At 37.8% G+C, this 18,387-nt stretch overlaps 2 protein-coding genes across 2 annotated transcripts; both read left to right on the plus strand.

Annotated features, from left to right (window-relative positions):
* Nucleotides 1-1,312: 1,312 nt before the first annotated feature.
* On the plus strand, nt 1,313-7,602 carry dnajc25 (DnaJ (Hsp40) homolog, subfamily C, member 25). The gene is made up of 4 exons (XM_053486002.1): nt 1,313-1,640; nt 4,084-4,236; nt 5,255-5,725; nt 6,754-7,602. The coding sequence occupies exons 1-4, from the start codon at nt 1,329-1,331 to the stop codon at nt 6,874-6,876; spliced, it is 1,059 nt and encodes a 352-aa protein (XP_053341977.1). The 5' UTR covers nt 1,313-1,328; the 3' UTR covers nt 6,877-7,602.
* Nucleotides 7,603-10,614: 3,012 nt separating this feature from the next.
* gng10 (guanine nucleotide binding protein (G protein), gamma 10) lies at nt 10,615-14,332 on the plus strand. The gene is made up of 3 exons (XM_053486003.1): nt 10,615-10,885; nt 12,791-12,937; nt 13,995-14,332. Exons 1-2 carry the CDS (start codon nt 10,802-10,804, stop codon nt 12,914-12,916), a joined length of 210 nt encoding a protein of 69 aa, XP_053341978.1. The 5' UTR covers nt 10,615-10,801; the 3' UTR covers nt 12,917-12,937; nt 13,995-14,332.
* The last annotated feature ends 4,055 nt before the right edge of the window (nt 14,333-18,387 follow it).

Genomic DNA, 18,387 nt, shown 5'->3' on the forward strand with positions numbered 1-18,387 from the left:
AAACTAAATTTTGAAAGGCTTGTTTGACCCACATATCTATTTGTCTTCTGTGTTCGGACAATTAATGCCTGGACAGCTGCTACACTCACTCATTTATCATCTATACGGTTTAATCCTGTATACAGCGCAGCTGGGGGCCTACAGCCACTCCCAGGATACTTAGGCCACAAGGCAGGGTACACCTCAGTTGGACTGCCAATTCATCACAGGACAGACACACACTGTGAGCAATTTGCTGAATAGCCTGATCTGCATGTCTTTGGACTGTGGGAGGAAACCGGAGTACACAGAGGAAACCTACCAAGCACAAGGAGAACATGCAAACTCCACGTACACACCGCACCCAATCAAAGCCTAAGCCTGGAGGTGTGAGGCAACAGTGCTAACCACTACGGCACCACAGCTGCTATACATTACAGATTTGATGAAGTAATTAGTTTTGCTAATAATCAAATGATGCCATGTGTGATGAGATAGATAGATAGATAGATAGATAGAATTCAGAACATGTTCACAAATGTAAGTCCACACCTTCACACTAGCTGAGTCTAAAAAAATGGAACATCTTCATGAGAGCCTGAAAGACAGTGGGACACGGCATGAATTTCCCTTGTTGGTGGTGTTAATATGGCTATTTTTGCTGTTGTTTTTGTTTATATTGCCACTTTTGTTGTTAATATTGATAATTTTGTTGGTAATATTGATACTTTTGTTGGTAATATTGATACTTTTGTTGGTAATATTGATACTTTTTGTTATTGTTTTTAATATTGATACTTTTTGTTATTGTTATTGTTCTTAATATTGATACTTCTGTTGTTGTTGTTAATATTGATACTTTAGTTGTTGATATTGATATTTCTTGTTATTAATATTGCAACTTTTTGTTGTTTTTATTGCCAATATTGATCCTTTGCTGTTGTTTTTGTTGTTAAAATTGATAATTTTGCTGTCAGTAATATTAATAATTTTGTTGTTGCTGTTGTTAATATCAATAGTTTTTTTTGTTAATAATTTTGTTGTTGTTAATATTGATATTTTTGTTGTTTTCTTATTGTTTCCCCAATACGTTTTTTCTTTCACATTTAATCTTTTATAATAATTACATATGTTTATAAATGCAGATAAATGTTATTATAATGTAACCAACCCTATATAATTTCTCGGTCATTAATGTGATTTTTTTTTTTGTACATTTATGCCAATAAAGCCCTTCTGAACTGATATTATTCAGACCTACTCCAGAAAAGCGTTGCCATGACTACACTTCCCGTCAGCCCATTTCCGAGGACTACGTGTTTTTAGCGCGACACGCTGGGAACGCTGACATGGCGGCTCCCACAGGCTCTGCGCCGCGGCTCGGTGTGAGCGCTGCTGTTCTTCTCTTCATTTCGGCGCTTTGCGTTCCCTCGGCTTTAGCTCTGATTGAAGGACTGTACTGCGGCACGCAGATCTGCTACGATGTCCTCGGGGTGAGCAGAGACGCGTCCAAAGCAGAGATCGGCCGTGCGTACCGCAACCTGGCCCGGATATATCACCCGGACCGCTTCCAGGCTGGAGACCCGGCACTGGCCGGAGAGACCGCGGAGAGCGCGGAGCAGAAGTTTCTGCTCATCGCTACTGCGTATGAAACGTTAAAAGTAAGCCCTAACACACGGTGTGAACGTGCATGTGTGTGCATGGCCGGCTGTGACCAGAGGGGGGCGCACTTTATGAGAATTCTTCAGGTTTTCAGTTAAAGATTAGATTAGATTGATCTTTACTGTCATTGTGCAACAAAAATGTACAGAGCCAATGAAATCTTGGGATGTCAGTTAGAAACGTCTATGTACCTATATCTTTAGTTTTATATATATATATATATATATATATATATATATATATATATATATATAGTACAATACAGCATAACTGTATATACAGAATAAATACACATGGAATTGCAATGATACGAATAAGTTATGGAAGGTGCAAAGATGCATAGTGGTTGAAGCAGTGCAGAACTCAAGTTAGAACTGATCACATGACATGGCAGGATCTTATTACATCATAAAATATAACATCCAATCAGGTTATAGTATGCAAAAAAGGGACAGATCTACAACCTTTTGCATTTCATGTTCAAATTATTTATCTATAACGTTTATGGCGGCATGGTGACTTGGTGGTTAGCGCTGTCACGTTGCACCTCCATGGTCTGGGTTTGATTCTCGCCTTGGGTCTGTGTGCATGAAGTTTGCATGTTCTCTTTGTGCTTAGTGGGTTTCCTCCCTCAGTCCAAAGACATAAAGATTAGGCTAATTTGTTCCAAGATTAGCCACAGTAAGGGGAATAAATGTGTGAGTGTGTCTGCCGCATCCCTAAGTCTCCAGGGACAGGCTCCAAGCCCCCCCTAACTAAGCAAATGAGTGACAAAGCCTCCTTTTTAAACAAAGACTGCATCTGATTACATATTCTGCAAAGAAGAGGTGTAAAGTGGTATTTAAGAATTTTAATAAAGGCAGTGTTCGCATGATTTTTCAAGATTCTTTTTTTGTTACTATACTACAGCAAAATTCGAGCATTCCTTACAGTACAGACTAAACTTTAAATTTTAAGAATTGAAAAAAAGGTAAACAGAAAAAAATTAAGTTGATAGTACTATATAAGGCAGTTATTCGATAGTAATGTTTAGGGTCCCAGAACCATGTGGGGTACTAAGTATAGTAGTGCTCATATTGCTGTCTTTTACAGCAGGTCATATAAATAAGTTATTGCACAATAGTCCAACATAGTGATTTATATAATAATAATAATATAATCACCCTTTGTATAAATTTCACATAAATTACTTGTTTATAATACTTTCAGGTGTTTGTGCAAATGGCACACATTTCAAAACAAAAATTCATTTTTTAATACATTATATTTATTTCATTCCAAAAAGCATTTTTTTTTTTCATTTGCAAGAAGAAATCTTTAAAATGGCGACAAAAGAGCAGTCTCCTTACAAAAATGACATGGGAATTATATAGAATTTATTAACACTCTGATATTAAGTGAAAATTCATCAGAGTATGTTAAACTGCGCTCTAACATTAGAGATTAAAATGAGCAAAAATACATTTAATAATATAAATAAATTAAATAGACTTCTTAACTGTGAGGTCTGGACGTGTTTGTTTGTTTGTTTGTTTTAAAGTTAAAAATATCATTTCACAACATTGTAAAGGTATTTCTCGACTACATGATGCATATCCCAGGATATAGGTTTGCTTACAGATTGCCAGAAAACTGTTTAGCTTAAAAAAACAAACATGTTTTTGTGCAAAAATTATAAATAATAAACATGTTTATCAGTTAAATTTATAAATTATTTAATAGAAATAAGTGATTTAGTAGCAAATGTAAAATTTTAACTGTTTTAAAAAGTACTGTACAGATGTTTACTATTGCTTTTATAGTCATTTAAAATATTGTTTGAATGTTATTAAAAAAAAATAAATGTTAACTCCTTTAAACATACTGCGATATTATAAAGCAGCATTTTGTTGCATCACTCTTCATCCAGTAATAGAAAAGCAACAGAAAATTTTAAATTAAAGATTTAATTGCCATATACAGTAGCAAAGCATCGAATCTAAATAGGCGTCCAAAACCCTATACAATACAAACCTATCTAAATGTGTACTGAAAGTAAATGATGGCATGCTGCATTTTCATGCTGCTGAAAATGTCTTATCGTGTATTTAAGTCACACTGTTGTTGTAGTTGTTAACTAAGAAAAGGTAATAAAGAATAAAGGTAATAAATAATAATAATAATAATAATCTTAGAAAAAAAAAGTTCCTAAAACAGTAAATACCATCAGAATATGACTCAAGGCCACTTGTAAGTATTGCACAGTAATCTAGTATATTTATGTAATCTTGTATATTGTATATACATATTTTAATTAGGGTTTGAATTTGGACGCATCTGCAACAAACTGACTGAATATGCTCCCAGATTGATGAGCAAACTATGTGGTGTTTATGATGATCTGAATCCGCAGCTCATTCCACTCATGTTAAACACAGCGTGTGACTTTGTAATGTCTTTCAGGATGAAGAATCACGCAGGGACTATGACTACATGCTGGATCACCCGGAGCAATACTACAGCCACTACTACACCTACTACAGGAGACGGCTGGCACCCAAAGTAGACGTTCGGATAGTCATTCTCGTGACCGTGTGTGCAATTTCACTTTTTCAGGTAGGTCATTAACATTTCAGTGTTTCCCAGCAAACATCTTTCACTCTCATCTTCCAGTCTTCAAAGTAGGGAAGTGACATTATGTTCCATGCAAGAACAATGAATAGAAAGAAAGAACAGATGGGATTTATAAAATGAGCACTCACTTTGGTCTTGTTATCTAATCATAAAAAATAATCTAGGGTTTTGGCTATTTAAATAATTCTCTTTTTTTCCCATTAAAAAGCATTTTAAAGTCTATTGTCATTTTTTTGGGAGCACTACCATTTCAGTACAGTAGATGGCGTAAGGATGCTACAAATTCTAAAAAAAAAAAATCATTTACAGCATTTAGCAGGCTACCTTATCCAGAGCATCTTACATTTTCTCATTATGCATTATGAGTAGTTAAGGCATAAGGGCCTTGCTCAGGGGCCCAACAGGTGGTGCTGGGGTTTAAACCTGCGACTTTCCAGTCAGTAGTCCAACACATTAACCAGTGATCTACTTCTGCCGTATAAGATGTGGGCAGACAGTAACACTAACACTTTGATTTGTTAATACAGTCTTGCTTTTTAACAGATTCAATACAATTGTAGTTGTCCAGTATATAAAAAAGATCCAAAGATCTGATAACCTGGTCATTCAGTACATGCAGGTCATCAGCTGACTCTGTTCACTCTGTGGCATCAGTGCCACATAATAAAATTGCTGAGCCTAGACCTGACCAACTGATGCAACCCCAGATCATAACACTACCTCCAGAGGGTTTTACGGTGGACACTATGCATGATGAGAAGCTGTAGGGATGGAACTGATCCCGTATCCGAATGAGGACATTAATGTAAACGTAGCATTTGACATATAGTCGATACTCTGTGGAAAAAAAAATAAATCAGCATGAAAAATTCGTACATCCTTTGATCATTTACGTTCACATTAATAAATATTTATTGAAGTCATTTGTCATCACTTTGCCTTGGGAGTGCACAAACTTTTGCAACGTTTTGAGTTGAACTGCACTTTATTTCCCCCATAGTATTATAGCTGGTGGAGCAGCTACACCGAAGCAATCAACTACCTTACCACCGTCCCGAAGTATCGCATCCAGGCGACCGAGCTGGCCAAGCAGCAAGGCCTGCTAAACCGCACCAAAGAGAAAGGCAAGAACCGGCGTTCCAAAGAGGAGATCCGCGAAGAAGAAGAGGAGATCATACGCGACATCATAAAGAACAAGATCGACATCAAAGGAGGCTACCAGAAGCCCAACATCTCCGACATCCTGCTGTTCAAGATCATCCTGTTCCCGTACCACATGTGCCTGTACGTGGCGTGGTACTGCTCGTGGGTTTATCGCTTCACCGTCCGAGGCGAGGAGTACGGAGAGGAGGAGAAACTCTACATCATCCGCAAGAACATGAAAATGTCACAGGCGCAGTTCGACAGTCTGGACGACCACCTGATACGGACGTTCCTGGAGCGTCGGCTGTGGGTAAAAGAGAACTACGAGGTTTGTGGAAAACTTTCCCAATGCTTTGGTGTGTTTGGTTATTAAAATAAAGCGAGGGGGTGTTAAATGTTGCGCTCGCACCAAACTTGCACATCTGGGGGGGGGAGTTACCCGTCTTGTTTCAATGACATGAGGTAAAGTTCTGTTTTGTTTTGTTTGTTAGCATTCCTGTTCGCATTTTGCCACCTCAAATACAGTTCACACCAAAGATGAATTATTTATTTATTTTATTTAACTTAATTCTTTAAGATTTTTCCCAAACATCTGAGGTAAATGTTAATGTCTGCAGCAATTTTGACTGCTTTCCAGAGCCATTGTGTGTTTCTATCACCTAGTTTAAAAAAAATTATAATAAAATATAATCTTATTTTACCAAATTGGGCTACAGAAATGTATTAGGGTGGCATGGTGGCTTGGAGGTTAGCACTGTCGCCATGCACCTCCAGGGTCTGGGTTCGATTCCCACCTCAGGGTCTGTTTGTGCATGGAGTTTTCATGTTTTCCCCATGCTTGGTGGGTTTCCTTCCATAGTCCAAAGACATGCAGATTAGGCTGATTGGCGTTCCCAAATTGCCCATAGTGTGTGAATGTGAGTGTGTATCTATGTGTGTCCTGCGATGGATTGGCATCCCATCCAGGGTGTACGTGTGCCCCAAGTCTCCTGGGATAGGCTCCAGGCCCCCCCACGACCCGTCATGCAGGATAAAGCAGTAAAGATAAATTACCCTGAAAGAGTAATACAAAGTGTAATTGTGAAAGATTGGGAGAAGTATAAAATTATAGAAGGGTAAAAATATTCATTGGAGATATAGTAACAGCATTATGATTGCAACTTTCTGTATGAAACGAAATGTGTGTGTCAGGAGCAGTGTTAGAGTCCATGTTCAAAGGTGCACCTTAATCCTTAGTTTACGTGCAAGCATTCAGCTGTCTGACCTTAGACAAAAATGTTTATATATATATATATGTTTATATATATGTTTCCAATAGTCTGGTAATAACTAACTCCTCATTGGTCACATTTGCAGGTGTACAGAGTAGAGCAGGAGGATGAGATGAAGATGAAGATGGCCACGGACCCGCGGTGGAAGCGCTACAGGCGCTGGATGAAGAGCGAAGGACCCGGCCGCATTACCTTCATCGACGATTAACCGCAAATGCCATACACACATGCATCTGATTATACGATTCTAGTCGTGTGTGTGTGTGTGTTAGCAAGCACACATGTTTACAACAATCGTCTGTGTGCATTTATATGGAGACTTTTGACTGATTGTCAGATACGAATATAATTGAGGGCTGTATCTGTACAGAAGCTGCTGTGATTCCACTGACTCTTTCTGAGTTGAACTGATGTCAGTGTCAGAGCGTGTAGAAGCTCTGTGTTAATAGCAATCCGAGCAGTGTGCTCATCCACATCGCTGCTGTCATCTTTGGCCTTTTACTCATATTGGAAGGCTGCCTTTCAATGTGTTGGTACCTGTTTTGCCTCTTTATGCATCCAAGCAAATTAAATATTATATTTTTAAAAAGATATTAAAGTGACTGTTTAAAATGATTGTGTGCTGGTCAACTCACACCTCCGGTGCAACAACCCGTGCGGCAGAAATACAAGATTTTCTGGACATCTGGTACATGTATTCTGCATAAATTGTAACGATATTATACTAGTTTATTGCACAATAACATCAACAACAATATTATACTATAATATAATAATATACTATTATAGCATCTTATGGGTAAAGGATTTTCTGTGACCTAGCAATGCTGTGTTTTTATGCTTTGGATGGATAAATGCTATTCTAAGGCAGTTAATTTGGTTACATTTAACAATGTTAAATTTAATAATAAATCAACAATAAATGTAGCGCACGTCATTCTTCAATCAACATTTCTTGTAATGGATAGTTAAAAACAATTCTTATGTACGAGTTATAAAACTCCTATGACTGCTTCATGATCCGATCCCATTGCTGGTTATTTTCCCATAACGGCACAATTCTGTATTTAAAAATGAAATCTATAGTACTCAAACCATCTGCCAAATATCCTTATGCTGCCCTAATAGCTTTGATCCATCAATGTTTAGAGTCCACAAGACGACTGAAGGTGGGTTTTGGCAAGTCCTGTATGTTGTGACCTGGAGCCTCCATGGATGATGCACTTTGACCAATGCATCCATCATTCATCCATCAATTTTTAACATCTGAAATCGGGATCCGGGCCAGCACATCCTAGAGATACTTAATCAGGTTGAGATCTGGGGAAAAGTCATCAACTTGAATGCTTTGTCATGTTCCTTATACCGTTCCAGAACCACTTTCATGCAATACACTGTGCGTCCTAACACTTTTTATTATTATTATTATAGCCAGTATGAATGTCTTCAGCAGTTGTGGTACAGTAGCTCTTCTGTAGGATCTCATCAGTCTCTCCTGGGTGTCCATGATAATTTGTTTGCTCATGTCCTTTTGCGACATGGCCCGTATGGCCATTTTTCCTGCTTTCAATACAACAATTTTGAAAAAAAAAACGACTGTTTAGATGGTGCTTAAAAAATCCCACCCTGCCAGGGGTTTTAATGTAGGGTACTACAGTTTCTTCCCACAGTTCAAAGATGTATGTATATATCCGCCATAACATTATGACCACCCGCCCCTTTTCCACTGTAGCAGTGATAGAAAGATGTGTGTCAGAACACACAGTAAATGACAACCAGCATTATTTTTTCATCAATTTGATCTACACTAACGCTTCTGTTGGATCAGACTACACGGGCCAGCCTTCATTCCCCATGTGCATCAGTGCGCCTTGGCCACCTATCATGACCCTGACACCAGTTCACCGGTTTTCTTTCTTTGGATCACTTTTGGTATGTCCTCGTTACAATAGTAGCTGGAAGTGGGTGGGATATATTAGGCAGCAAATAACCCTTATTTCCTGAAGTTAATGTGTTGGCAGAAAAAAATGGGCAATCATAAGGATTTGAGTGACTTAGACAATGGGTAAATTGTAATGGCTAGAGGACTGGGTCAGAGCAACTCCAAAACTGCAGGATCACCAAAAGTGATCCAGGGACAGGGTCATGGGAAAATAAAGTGTGTATGTGTATATATGTTTCATTTTTTTGTGAAATGCTGACAATATTTGTTCTACATTCGACATATAATTATTGTTATTTAGAGAAAATGACATCACAACACATCAAAACAACCCAACAGTACAAAATAAAAATACTGTCATTAGTAAACAAATTATGTACACTTACTTAAAGGATTTTTAGGAACACCATACTATACAGTGTTTGACCCCCTTTCGCCTTCAGAACTGCCTTAATTCTACGTGGCGTTGATTCAACAAGGTGCTGAAAGCATTCTTTAGAAATGTTGGCCCATATTAATAGGATCGCATTTTGCAGTTGATGGAGATTTGTGGGATGCACATCCAGGGCATGAAGCTCCCGTTCCACCACACCCCAAAGATGATCTATTGTGTTGAGATCTGGTGACTATGGGGGCCATTTTAGTACAGTGAACTAATTGTCATGTTTAAGAAACCAATTTGAAATGATTTGAGCTTTGTGACATGGTGCATTATCCTGCTGGAAGTAGCCATCAGAGGATGGGTACATGGTGGTCATAAAGGGATGGACATAATCAGAAACAATGCTCAGGTAGCCCTTGGCATTTAAACGATGCCCAATTGGCACTAAGGGGCCTAAAGTGTGCCAAGAAAACATCCCCCACACCATTACACCACCACCACCAGCCTGCACAGTGGTAACAAGGCATGATGGATCCATGTTCTCATTCTGTTTACGCCAAATTCTGACTCTACCATTTGAATGTCTCAACAGAAATCGAGACTCATCAGACCAGGCAACATTTTTCCAGTCTTCAACTGTCGCTCATTTTGGTGAGCTTGTACAAATTGTAGCCTGTTTTTCCTATTTGTAGTGGAGATGAGTGGTACCCGGTGGGGTCTTCTGCTGTTGTAGCCCATCCGCCTCAAGGTTGTGCATGTTGTGGCTTCACAAATGCTTTGTTGCATACCTCAGTTGTAACGAGTGGTTATTTCAGTCAAAGTTGCTCTTCTAACAGCTTAAATCAGTCGGCCCATTCTCCTCTGACCTCTAGCATCAACAAGGCATTTTCGCCCACAGGACTGCTGCATACTGGATGTTTTTCCCTTTTTTTACACCATTCTTTGTAAACCCTAGAAATAGTTGTGCGTAAAAATCCCAGTAACTGAGCAGATTGTGAAATACTCAGACCGGCCCATCTGGCACCAACAACCATGCCACGCTCAAAATGGCTTAAATCACCTTTCTTTCCCATTCTGACATTCAGTTTGGAGTTCAGGAGATTGCCTTGACCAGGACCGCACCCCTAAATGCATTGAAGCAACTGCCATGTGATTGGTTGATTAGATAATTGCATAAATGAGAAATTGAATGTGTAAATGCTTTGGCAACATAACATTAAGAAATCAGTATTTGGTGAAATAACCCCGAATTGCAATTTTACGCCTTTCATGCATTTTGGTTTGCTCTTCACCAGTTTGTCACATTGCTGTTGGGTAACTTTATACCACTCTTTTTTTTGCAAAAAAGCAACCAGCTCAGCTTTGCTTGATGGTTTGTGACCATCCATCTTCTTCTTGATGACATTCCAAAAGTTTTCTCGAGTAAATTGCAAATTGCAATTTGGTCTCTAATTTTTCCAGATTTGTATATATATATATATATATATATATATACACATACACACACACACACTTTATAAATGTGTATATATATCATTATTTGGTTTAGACCATGCCCCTCTATTCTGAATAGCCCATACGGAATGACGTCAGTGGGCGGGACTCCAGCCCATGGTTTCTGTGCGTGCAGGAATTCGTTCCTTGAGTTTCTCTCATTAGACTCCGCGCGTGAGTTTTACCGCCTGCTACCGGCAGCGCCGCGTTAAATACAACACTCAGCCGTCTGGGTCATTATTATAATTTTTTTTTTTTACAAGTTTTGGAGACGTTACAAGTTCCTTGTGAGTCAGAGAAGTTTCACACTGGACCATGTCTTCTTCTAACCCGAGTCTGACTGACCTGAGGCGGAATGTGGAGCAGCTGAGACTGCAGGCCAGTGTGCAGAGAATAAAGGTGAGAATGAAGGCGTTTATTCTGCTTACAGAGGAAGTGAACTGCACACACAATGCACATATGATCATCCTAAGCTTTGTGGAGTGTCCTTTCACTTAATATACAGAAGAGATTTTTAATAATGACTGAATATACAGTAGGAGTATTTACAGCATCAGTTGTGTGTCATGTTTATCATTTTATACAGAGAAGGAAAAAAACAAGAGTTGCTTATTGATGTACATTTCTGAATTATTTCAACTTTCTTGTTTCAAAACTAATGCTAGGAATATTGGGCAGGATTTATGCTAAAAAAAAAAAAAGCAAACATGTTAATAAAAAATAAGCCAACACACTATTAATGAAGAAGAATAAAGAAACAGATATTAGTATCATTTTTCTTGGGATTGGTCATCTTGAAATAGTTTCCCAAGTTTGCCAGTGTGTAAAATCTTGAATGATCTTAGACATCACAGGAAGAGTCTCATTATGGTAATTTGCCCAAAAGCATGTTTTACCCTAATTGTCGGGCGGCAATTGTTTCAAACCCATTACATTAAAAAAAAAATTAAATAATTAATTATACATTAGGGTGCCAAAACTAATCTGCATGTGAGTTTAAAAAGGGAATTCAAGCATGTACAGTGCTTACATTTGCATTCATCCTTTCTGGATTTGGTTATCCTTAATACGCTGTGTATAGGAAAACCCTAGGGCTGTGCTATTACAGGAAAATAATCAATGCTTGAGCGACTTGGCTTGTTTTCCGATAAAACACATCCTGTGATGTTTTATTCCTTTTACACAACCCCAAATTAAGAATTTTATTTGTCCCATACACAGCCATGCAGAGTATGATATGTAGTGAAATGCTCGTCTGAGTACCATAGATATATATTGATAGAATAGTAGAATATTCAAATAGAGAAATAAGAATATAAAGTGAAAATATACATATATATAAAGAACTTTTAGCTGAAAAGTTTACAATGTGTTCAATGTTGCAAATTAAATAGAAGTGTATGAGGTGTTAAGTGTAGTGTATAAATTAAACACTCAGTATGCACGTGCTTACTTTTTATTTTTTTTTATTGATGAACAAGATACATCTTTAACTCTATTCATATTTGCATATAATGTTTTGTAATGTTCCTCAACAGCCTCACTCTTTTTTTTTTTTTTTTTTGATGTTAAGGCAATATAAGGCAAAAAGTTGAAACATTCCAGCTTGTCATGTTATCAAGAAACAACAAAGCGCAAACTTCCTGAAGAGTTTCTCTTGGCAGAAAATGCTTTTCCTCAAACTGTTGCAAAGCACTGAAACTGGAGACTCCTTTTAAACATTAATTAATAAGTGAATGTATCCTCAAAGAAAACTTCACATATTTATTTTGTTACTAAGGCAATATAATCTCACAACACAAAACTGCACATTAATATAAACCAATCAGAAGCAAAGAGAGCAATGCCGAATAGTGAAGACATTCTGTATATTCTGGCTCCAGTTAAATAAATGAAGCCACTGGAAAGGAAACAGGTGTCAAACTTTTTATTTGAATCATATTCCCATGGTAGCAATGTTAGGTACTTTGGAATAAACACTACATACAGTACATTGAATTGGTGTTGTTTCCACTTCCTGAATCCTATTTTAGTTCATGCCTGTGTACTGATTTGCCTATGTAAAGTTATGTCACTGTTCTGCCTGCAATACAGTATCTACCATGACATTGTGGTGAGAAGTTAGAGGGAAATATATCTCGTTTGTTTCATAGTACACAACAACTGATTAAAAACACTGGTGTTGAATTACATCTTTTTGCGTTTCTGGAATGCAGTTTTAACCTAGTTTGAATAACAATACCAAACAGACTTGTGTGTGTGTGTGTGTGTGTGTGTGTGCGCGCCCATGCTTCCTTTGCAAAGGTGTCTCAAGCTGCAGCTGAGCTACAGCAGTACTGTCTTCAGAATGCCACCAAAGATGCCCTCCTGGTCGGGGTGCCAACAGGCAGCAACCCTTTCCGAGAACCTCGTTCATGTTCCATCTTTTAATCACAAGGTTTGCAAGTACAGGTAATTACATCAGTATATACAGTACATGTACATACAGTGCACATTGATTATCGATTATAAACCAGTAAACTGGTGACAGCATCATACTGTAAGTACCCAAGGCTCACCCATACTGGCAGGGACCAAAGGCCAGCCCGTCTGGTTTATTTGCACAGATAAGTCATTGCAACACAACTTCCAAAAAAGTCAATGCTGGAGACAGTGGAAAGGTACAAAAACACCCAGTGCATCACTGCCAGCCGCATACACTTTGTTAATGAGTACTTCAGTAATTTCTATCTCTTTCTATATATGAGATCACAGTAAGAAAGACACACTGTGGGGACCTTGGAGACTTATGTAAAAGGTAAAGAGAAATATAAAGTCGTACCCACTGCATGCATTTTTAGTGTTGTGAAGATGTAGTTCTTTTCCCTAATTTTAGAAAAAGGGTGCCAATAGTTTTGGACTCCATTTCTGGCTTGTTGAGAAATACCCCTTTCAGTCTATGTGTAACTTTGCTCACTACTGTATGATTAATCAAACGCCACACACACACTTTCACGTGTGTGATATTTTTATCCCCAAGTGTTAGACACGTATCCGGTCAGCTCTCTGCAGTGTTGCTGTGTGATTTCCATGGAGTGTATCAACAGGAAAATGGAGTCATGGAGTCATGGTGAAGGAGATATGAGTGGTTGTGTTGTATCCAAACAGAAAAAAAACCCTGCAGGAGTATTGGCTTATCGAAGCTCATGCAAGCTGCGTGTTGTATGTTTCTTGCTCTTTGTAAGGAGTTCACAGGATAGATACAAGTGAAAAGGAAAATGTGGGATTGCAAAAGCCTAGGCTGGTTTTAGAATCGGGAAGTGGTCAGACTTCTGCTCTCGACCAGAGGATCTGTATGGTTTCATTTTGTAAAAAAGCATGTGGTTTTTGAAGTTATATTTAGTTTTGGAGCAGAGTAGAGGAACGTTTTTCTCTGCCTTTCCCTGTGCGCTGGTCAGAATGCTAGAAATACTGTAAAGCAGTTTAAAATATCACATCTGACTGTCTTTTTCTCTATTTATTTTCATAGGGGTTGCATTGGTGGATTCCTGGATATTTGTTCCGGTGCAACGATATAGCATAAAAAATTTTATTCAGTTTCTGAATCAGCATTGTTTATTTATTGATTAATTATTTTATACCATGAATGAAGAATGTTGTAACTTTAATGGAACCATTTCTGTGACATATAACCCATCTATAAATTGTGAAACGTTCCGTAAAAATTAAATGAAAATGTTAATGCTCATGAAATGTTTTATATTTATGTATGAGATTTGTTTCATTAATTATTCATTATAGAGAGTAGCATGATATATTGGTGCCTTATAAAACTAAAGTCATCTATTGAGACCTTTCACAGTCTTGACAGGTGAATATATATATATATATATATATATATATATATATATATATATATATATATATATATATTCATACACTAAAGGAATCTAAATAAATATTACTGATATGATATTTGAGAGTTTTGCAATAAAGCTAGTGTTTCGCTCATTCTGCTTATCTTGTGTTCACTTACATTTACAATACACCCATATGTACACTTACGCACACTCATAAACTGTTAGCAGTTCAGTGTTTAAGTTAATGCTAGGATGCTCCAACACACACATCTACACACTCCCCTGGGACGACTCCACCCTGGCCTCTAAGTAAACACATGCCTGCGTTTAGCCTGTTTTGCTGGCTTTGATCTCGTCCTTTCATTTAATTTACCCTGCCCTTAGACTACATTTCTGGACCAGACCAAAAGGACACGCAACAACCGGAACGTGCTCCTGAAGCATAGTCAACATCACAGTACAAAAACAGCAGAGAGAGAAAGAGGTTTGAAATATGAATCCCATTTTTTATGTTCTGTTCAAGCTTGCCAGGTCTTTGAAACAAAACCAGTGGTGATTCCAAATTAGGCCAAACGCTAAGGCAAAATAAAACCCCAATCATGACTAACATTACCAAATACAGTGTATTGCATGCAGAATCACTTCATCTGTCTATTCATCTTCAGGAAGCACTTCATCCTGGTCAGGGTCGAGATTGAATCCATGAGGTTTGAGATAGAAATACACCCTGGATTATTCATTTAAATGATTGATTTAAACTTAGAGGCAGGGTTGATGTGTCTTTAGGATGTGGAAAGGAAACCAGAGACCCCAGAGGAAACCTAGGGAAACATGGAGAATGTGTAAAACACCACACAGGCTCAGGATCAAACCTTTAATCTGTACTTTGAGCTGTAAGGTGGAAAAACATTCTTTTTAAACTTGAGCTGAATGCAACAGTTTATTTTAATTGATTTTAATGTAATAAAAAAAATTGGAGGGGGGGGGGTCATGGTTTTTTGGTAAATTGGTCCTGTTTTATTAGTAGGTGGTGGTTTTGTTGAGCTTGTTTTAAAATGGTCTGTAGCTGCTAAGACCTTCTTTACGGGTTATAAAAGGGGAAATGAGGAAATTCATTAACCCATAAGAGCCGAGACCCACGTTTCTCCTTTAAGAGAAATTATGGGTGATGTAACACTGACCATACGCAGCACATTTAGAAAGACATCACATGACATTTTTCTTGAATATAAAAAATGAGATGTTATTATATCGTCTAGAATTGTAAATTAGGATTAAACTATTACAAAGAAACTTTTTTTTTTATTAGCTGGTTCTGTCAAATGTGCTTCCCAGACAAACAAGTCAAGAATAAAGTTAAGAATCAACCTGTGTCATCAAACCTGGGGTTTTATGAGCTACTTTCAAATCATGTGACTAAAAAAAAACTTTTTTTTGGTGTTAGTGAATGAATGGTAGGAGTAGTTCAGTGGTTAAGGCATTGAACTACTGATCAGAAGGTCCCAGGATTGAATCCCATCAATATCAAGTTGTTGGGCCCTTAGCCCTCAACTGCTCAGATAGTGCTCATGTAAGGGTGATAATGGTGTCTGCTAAATGCTGTGAATGTAATATAAATGTCTTGGATGCATTGTCACTTTGCTTATAAGTCTTTCTGGGCATGGATGTAGTTAGGTCAGAGACCGGGCATCCCTGGCTTAGTAAACAGTAGTATATGAGCAAAACCACCTCTAAACTTTTCTTGGCATAATAGGTAAATAAATGAATTCTACTAGTACTACTACTACTGCTATTACTACTAATAGTAATAAAGTGCCTCCTAAAATCAACGACATTTTTTTGGCTCTACTCCCCTCACATCAAATCCCTTGAGAACAAGAGCTGACATGTGCAAGAACCTGGAGGAAGAGATAACTATCGCCATTGTGTCTTTTTCCGAGTTCTACTGTATGTAACTAGATGCCTGATCTTATGATAATACATTTCTTAGGCAACTTCCTCTGCACAGGAATCTGTCCGTCCACGCTGTAAGTCTGCAGCTGGTCCAAAATGCAAAGCAGTACGTCATGATCGGTCGCCCATAAAGCCGTAGTATCTCTTCTGTGACCATCTTATCTCGACTGCTGACTGGCAATCAAATTTAGAATTAAATGGGGTGGTTAGTTATAGGTAAAATAAACAATAATGTCGACCCATATTCTTTCATTTTTTGTATGGCAGCTAACGAGGAAAATTTACTTTGATTCCTTCATTTTTAGTGAAACATAGAAAGTTTATTCATTCTCTATACTGCATACTCTGTTCAGGGTCGTGTGGGGCTTCAGGCATGAGATGGGGTGCCTGTCCATCACATGGCAAACATTTACACACTTATTTACACACTATGGGCAACTGAAAAGACCAATTTGCCTATTCTGCATGTCTTTAGACTGTTGGAGAAAACCGAAGGACCCAGAGGAAACATGCAAACTCCATACACACAAACCAGGCCACAATACTAACCACTTAACCACCACTGGGACACAATAAAAAAAAGGTATTTCATTTATTTAAGAATTTAAGACATGACTTTAAGGATACACCATCCTAAGATAATACAAGGTTGTTGATATGTACAAAAAAATTGAAGGTTAATAAAACATTGTGAGAACGTTCTCTTAACTATTTCTTGTTAGCATAAGGTTTAGATCAATATTTTTTCGACTTTCCTGGAAAACCAAATAGAAGTTATAAAAAGGTCCTTTAAACATTTTATAAACCAAAAACTATTATGTTCAGAACATTCTGGGAAGTAAAAGGTATGTTAGCTCAGTATACAGATATAACAACAGTAACAACAACAAAAACAGCAATTATCTTAATAATAATCATAAACATAGAAATTTATAATTATATGTCTAAATTTAAATGTAATTAATTTAAATGTAGGTGGCACAGTGGCTTAGTACGATCACCCTTGCACTTCCAGGTTCAAGGTTCGATTCCCATGTCGGGTCTGTGTGCCTGGAGTTTGCATGTTCTCCCCATGCTTGGTGGGTTTCCTCCCAAAGACCTGCAGATTAGGATATTTGGCATTCCAAAATTGCCTGTAATGAGTGTGCCCTGCAGAATAAAGTGGTATAGATGATGAGAGTCATTTAAATGTAGATCAATAGTACTCTTAGGGGTCCATAACAATAAAAAGTGCAGTTTGGTGTCTTTATCTATCTGCCTGTCCTACATACAGTAAATGCTGATTCCTAATTATTGTATTATTTTGCTTATTTGTCACACTTAAATAATTGAGATCATCAAACAAATTTGAATATCACACAAAGATCACACAAGTAAATACAAAAATCATAAAAGAATGATTTCATTTATTAAGGAAAAAAAGCTGTTCAAACCTGCCTGGCCCTAGTTAGATTTTACTTGCCACATCCAGGCCTGATTACTACTAATCAAGAAATCAATTAAATATAACCTGTCTAAAACCCTGAGGCATGCTAGAAGATTTTATTAAAGCACTACGATCTAAAGAAATTCAAGAACAGATGAGAAACAAAGTAATTAACATTCATCTGTCGGGAAAGACTTATAAAGGCGCTGGGACTTGACCAACCACTGTGATTTGTTTGATGATCTGAAAAATATGCAAAAAAAAAAAATCTAAATTCAGGAAGGGGGAAATACTTTTTTACCAACTATCTATGAGGCGGTATCAAAAAGTAGACTAGTTTTGTAACGCGGCAACAGATGGCAGCACAAGGCTGCACGCATAGTTACAGGGAGCACTTTCATAAGTCAGTGTGCCAAAAGACATCATCTGTGTACATCGGGAGCTGTGCAACTGGTGCTATTCTGACCACATGCATTGCCAGGTCTGCGATTTCATCATGGACAGCAAGTTGGAACAAAGAGCGAACGTGAAGTTCTGTGTGAAACTTGGCAAATCTGCCAAAGAGACGTTTGACATGATTCGGCAAGTTGCTGCAATTAGCCGTTCGAGGTGTTTTGAGGGACATGCACCCTTCAAGAGCGAAAGAACATTATGGGCAGACCTTCAACGAGCTCAATCTCCAA

This window comes from Clarias gariepinus, chromosome 24, assembly GCF_024256425.1.
Source record: "Clarias gariepinus isolate MV-2021 ecotype Netherlands chromosome 24, CGAR_prim_01v2, whole genome shotgun sequence".
NCBI lineage: Eukaryota > Metazoa > Chordata > Actinopteri > Siluriformes > Clariidae > Clarias > Clarias gariepinus.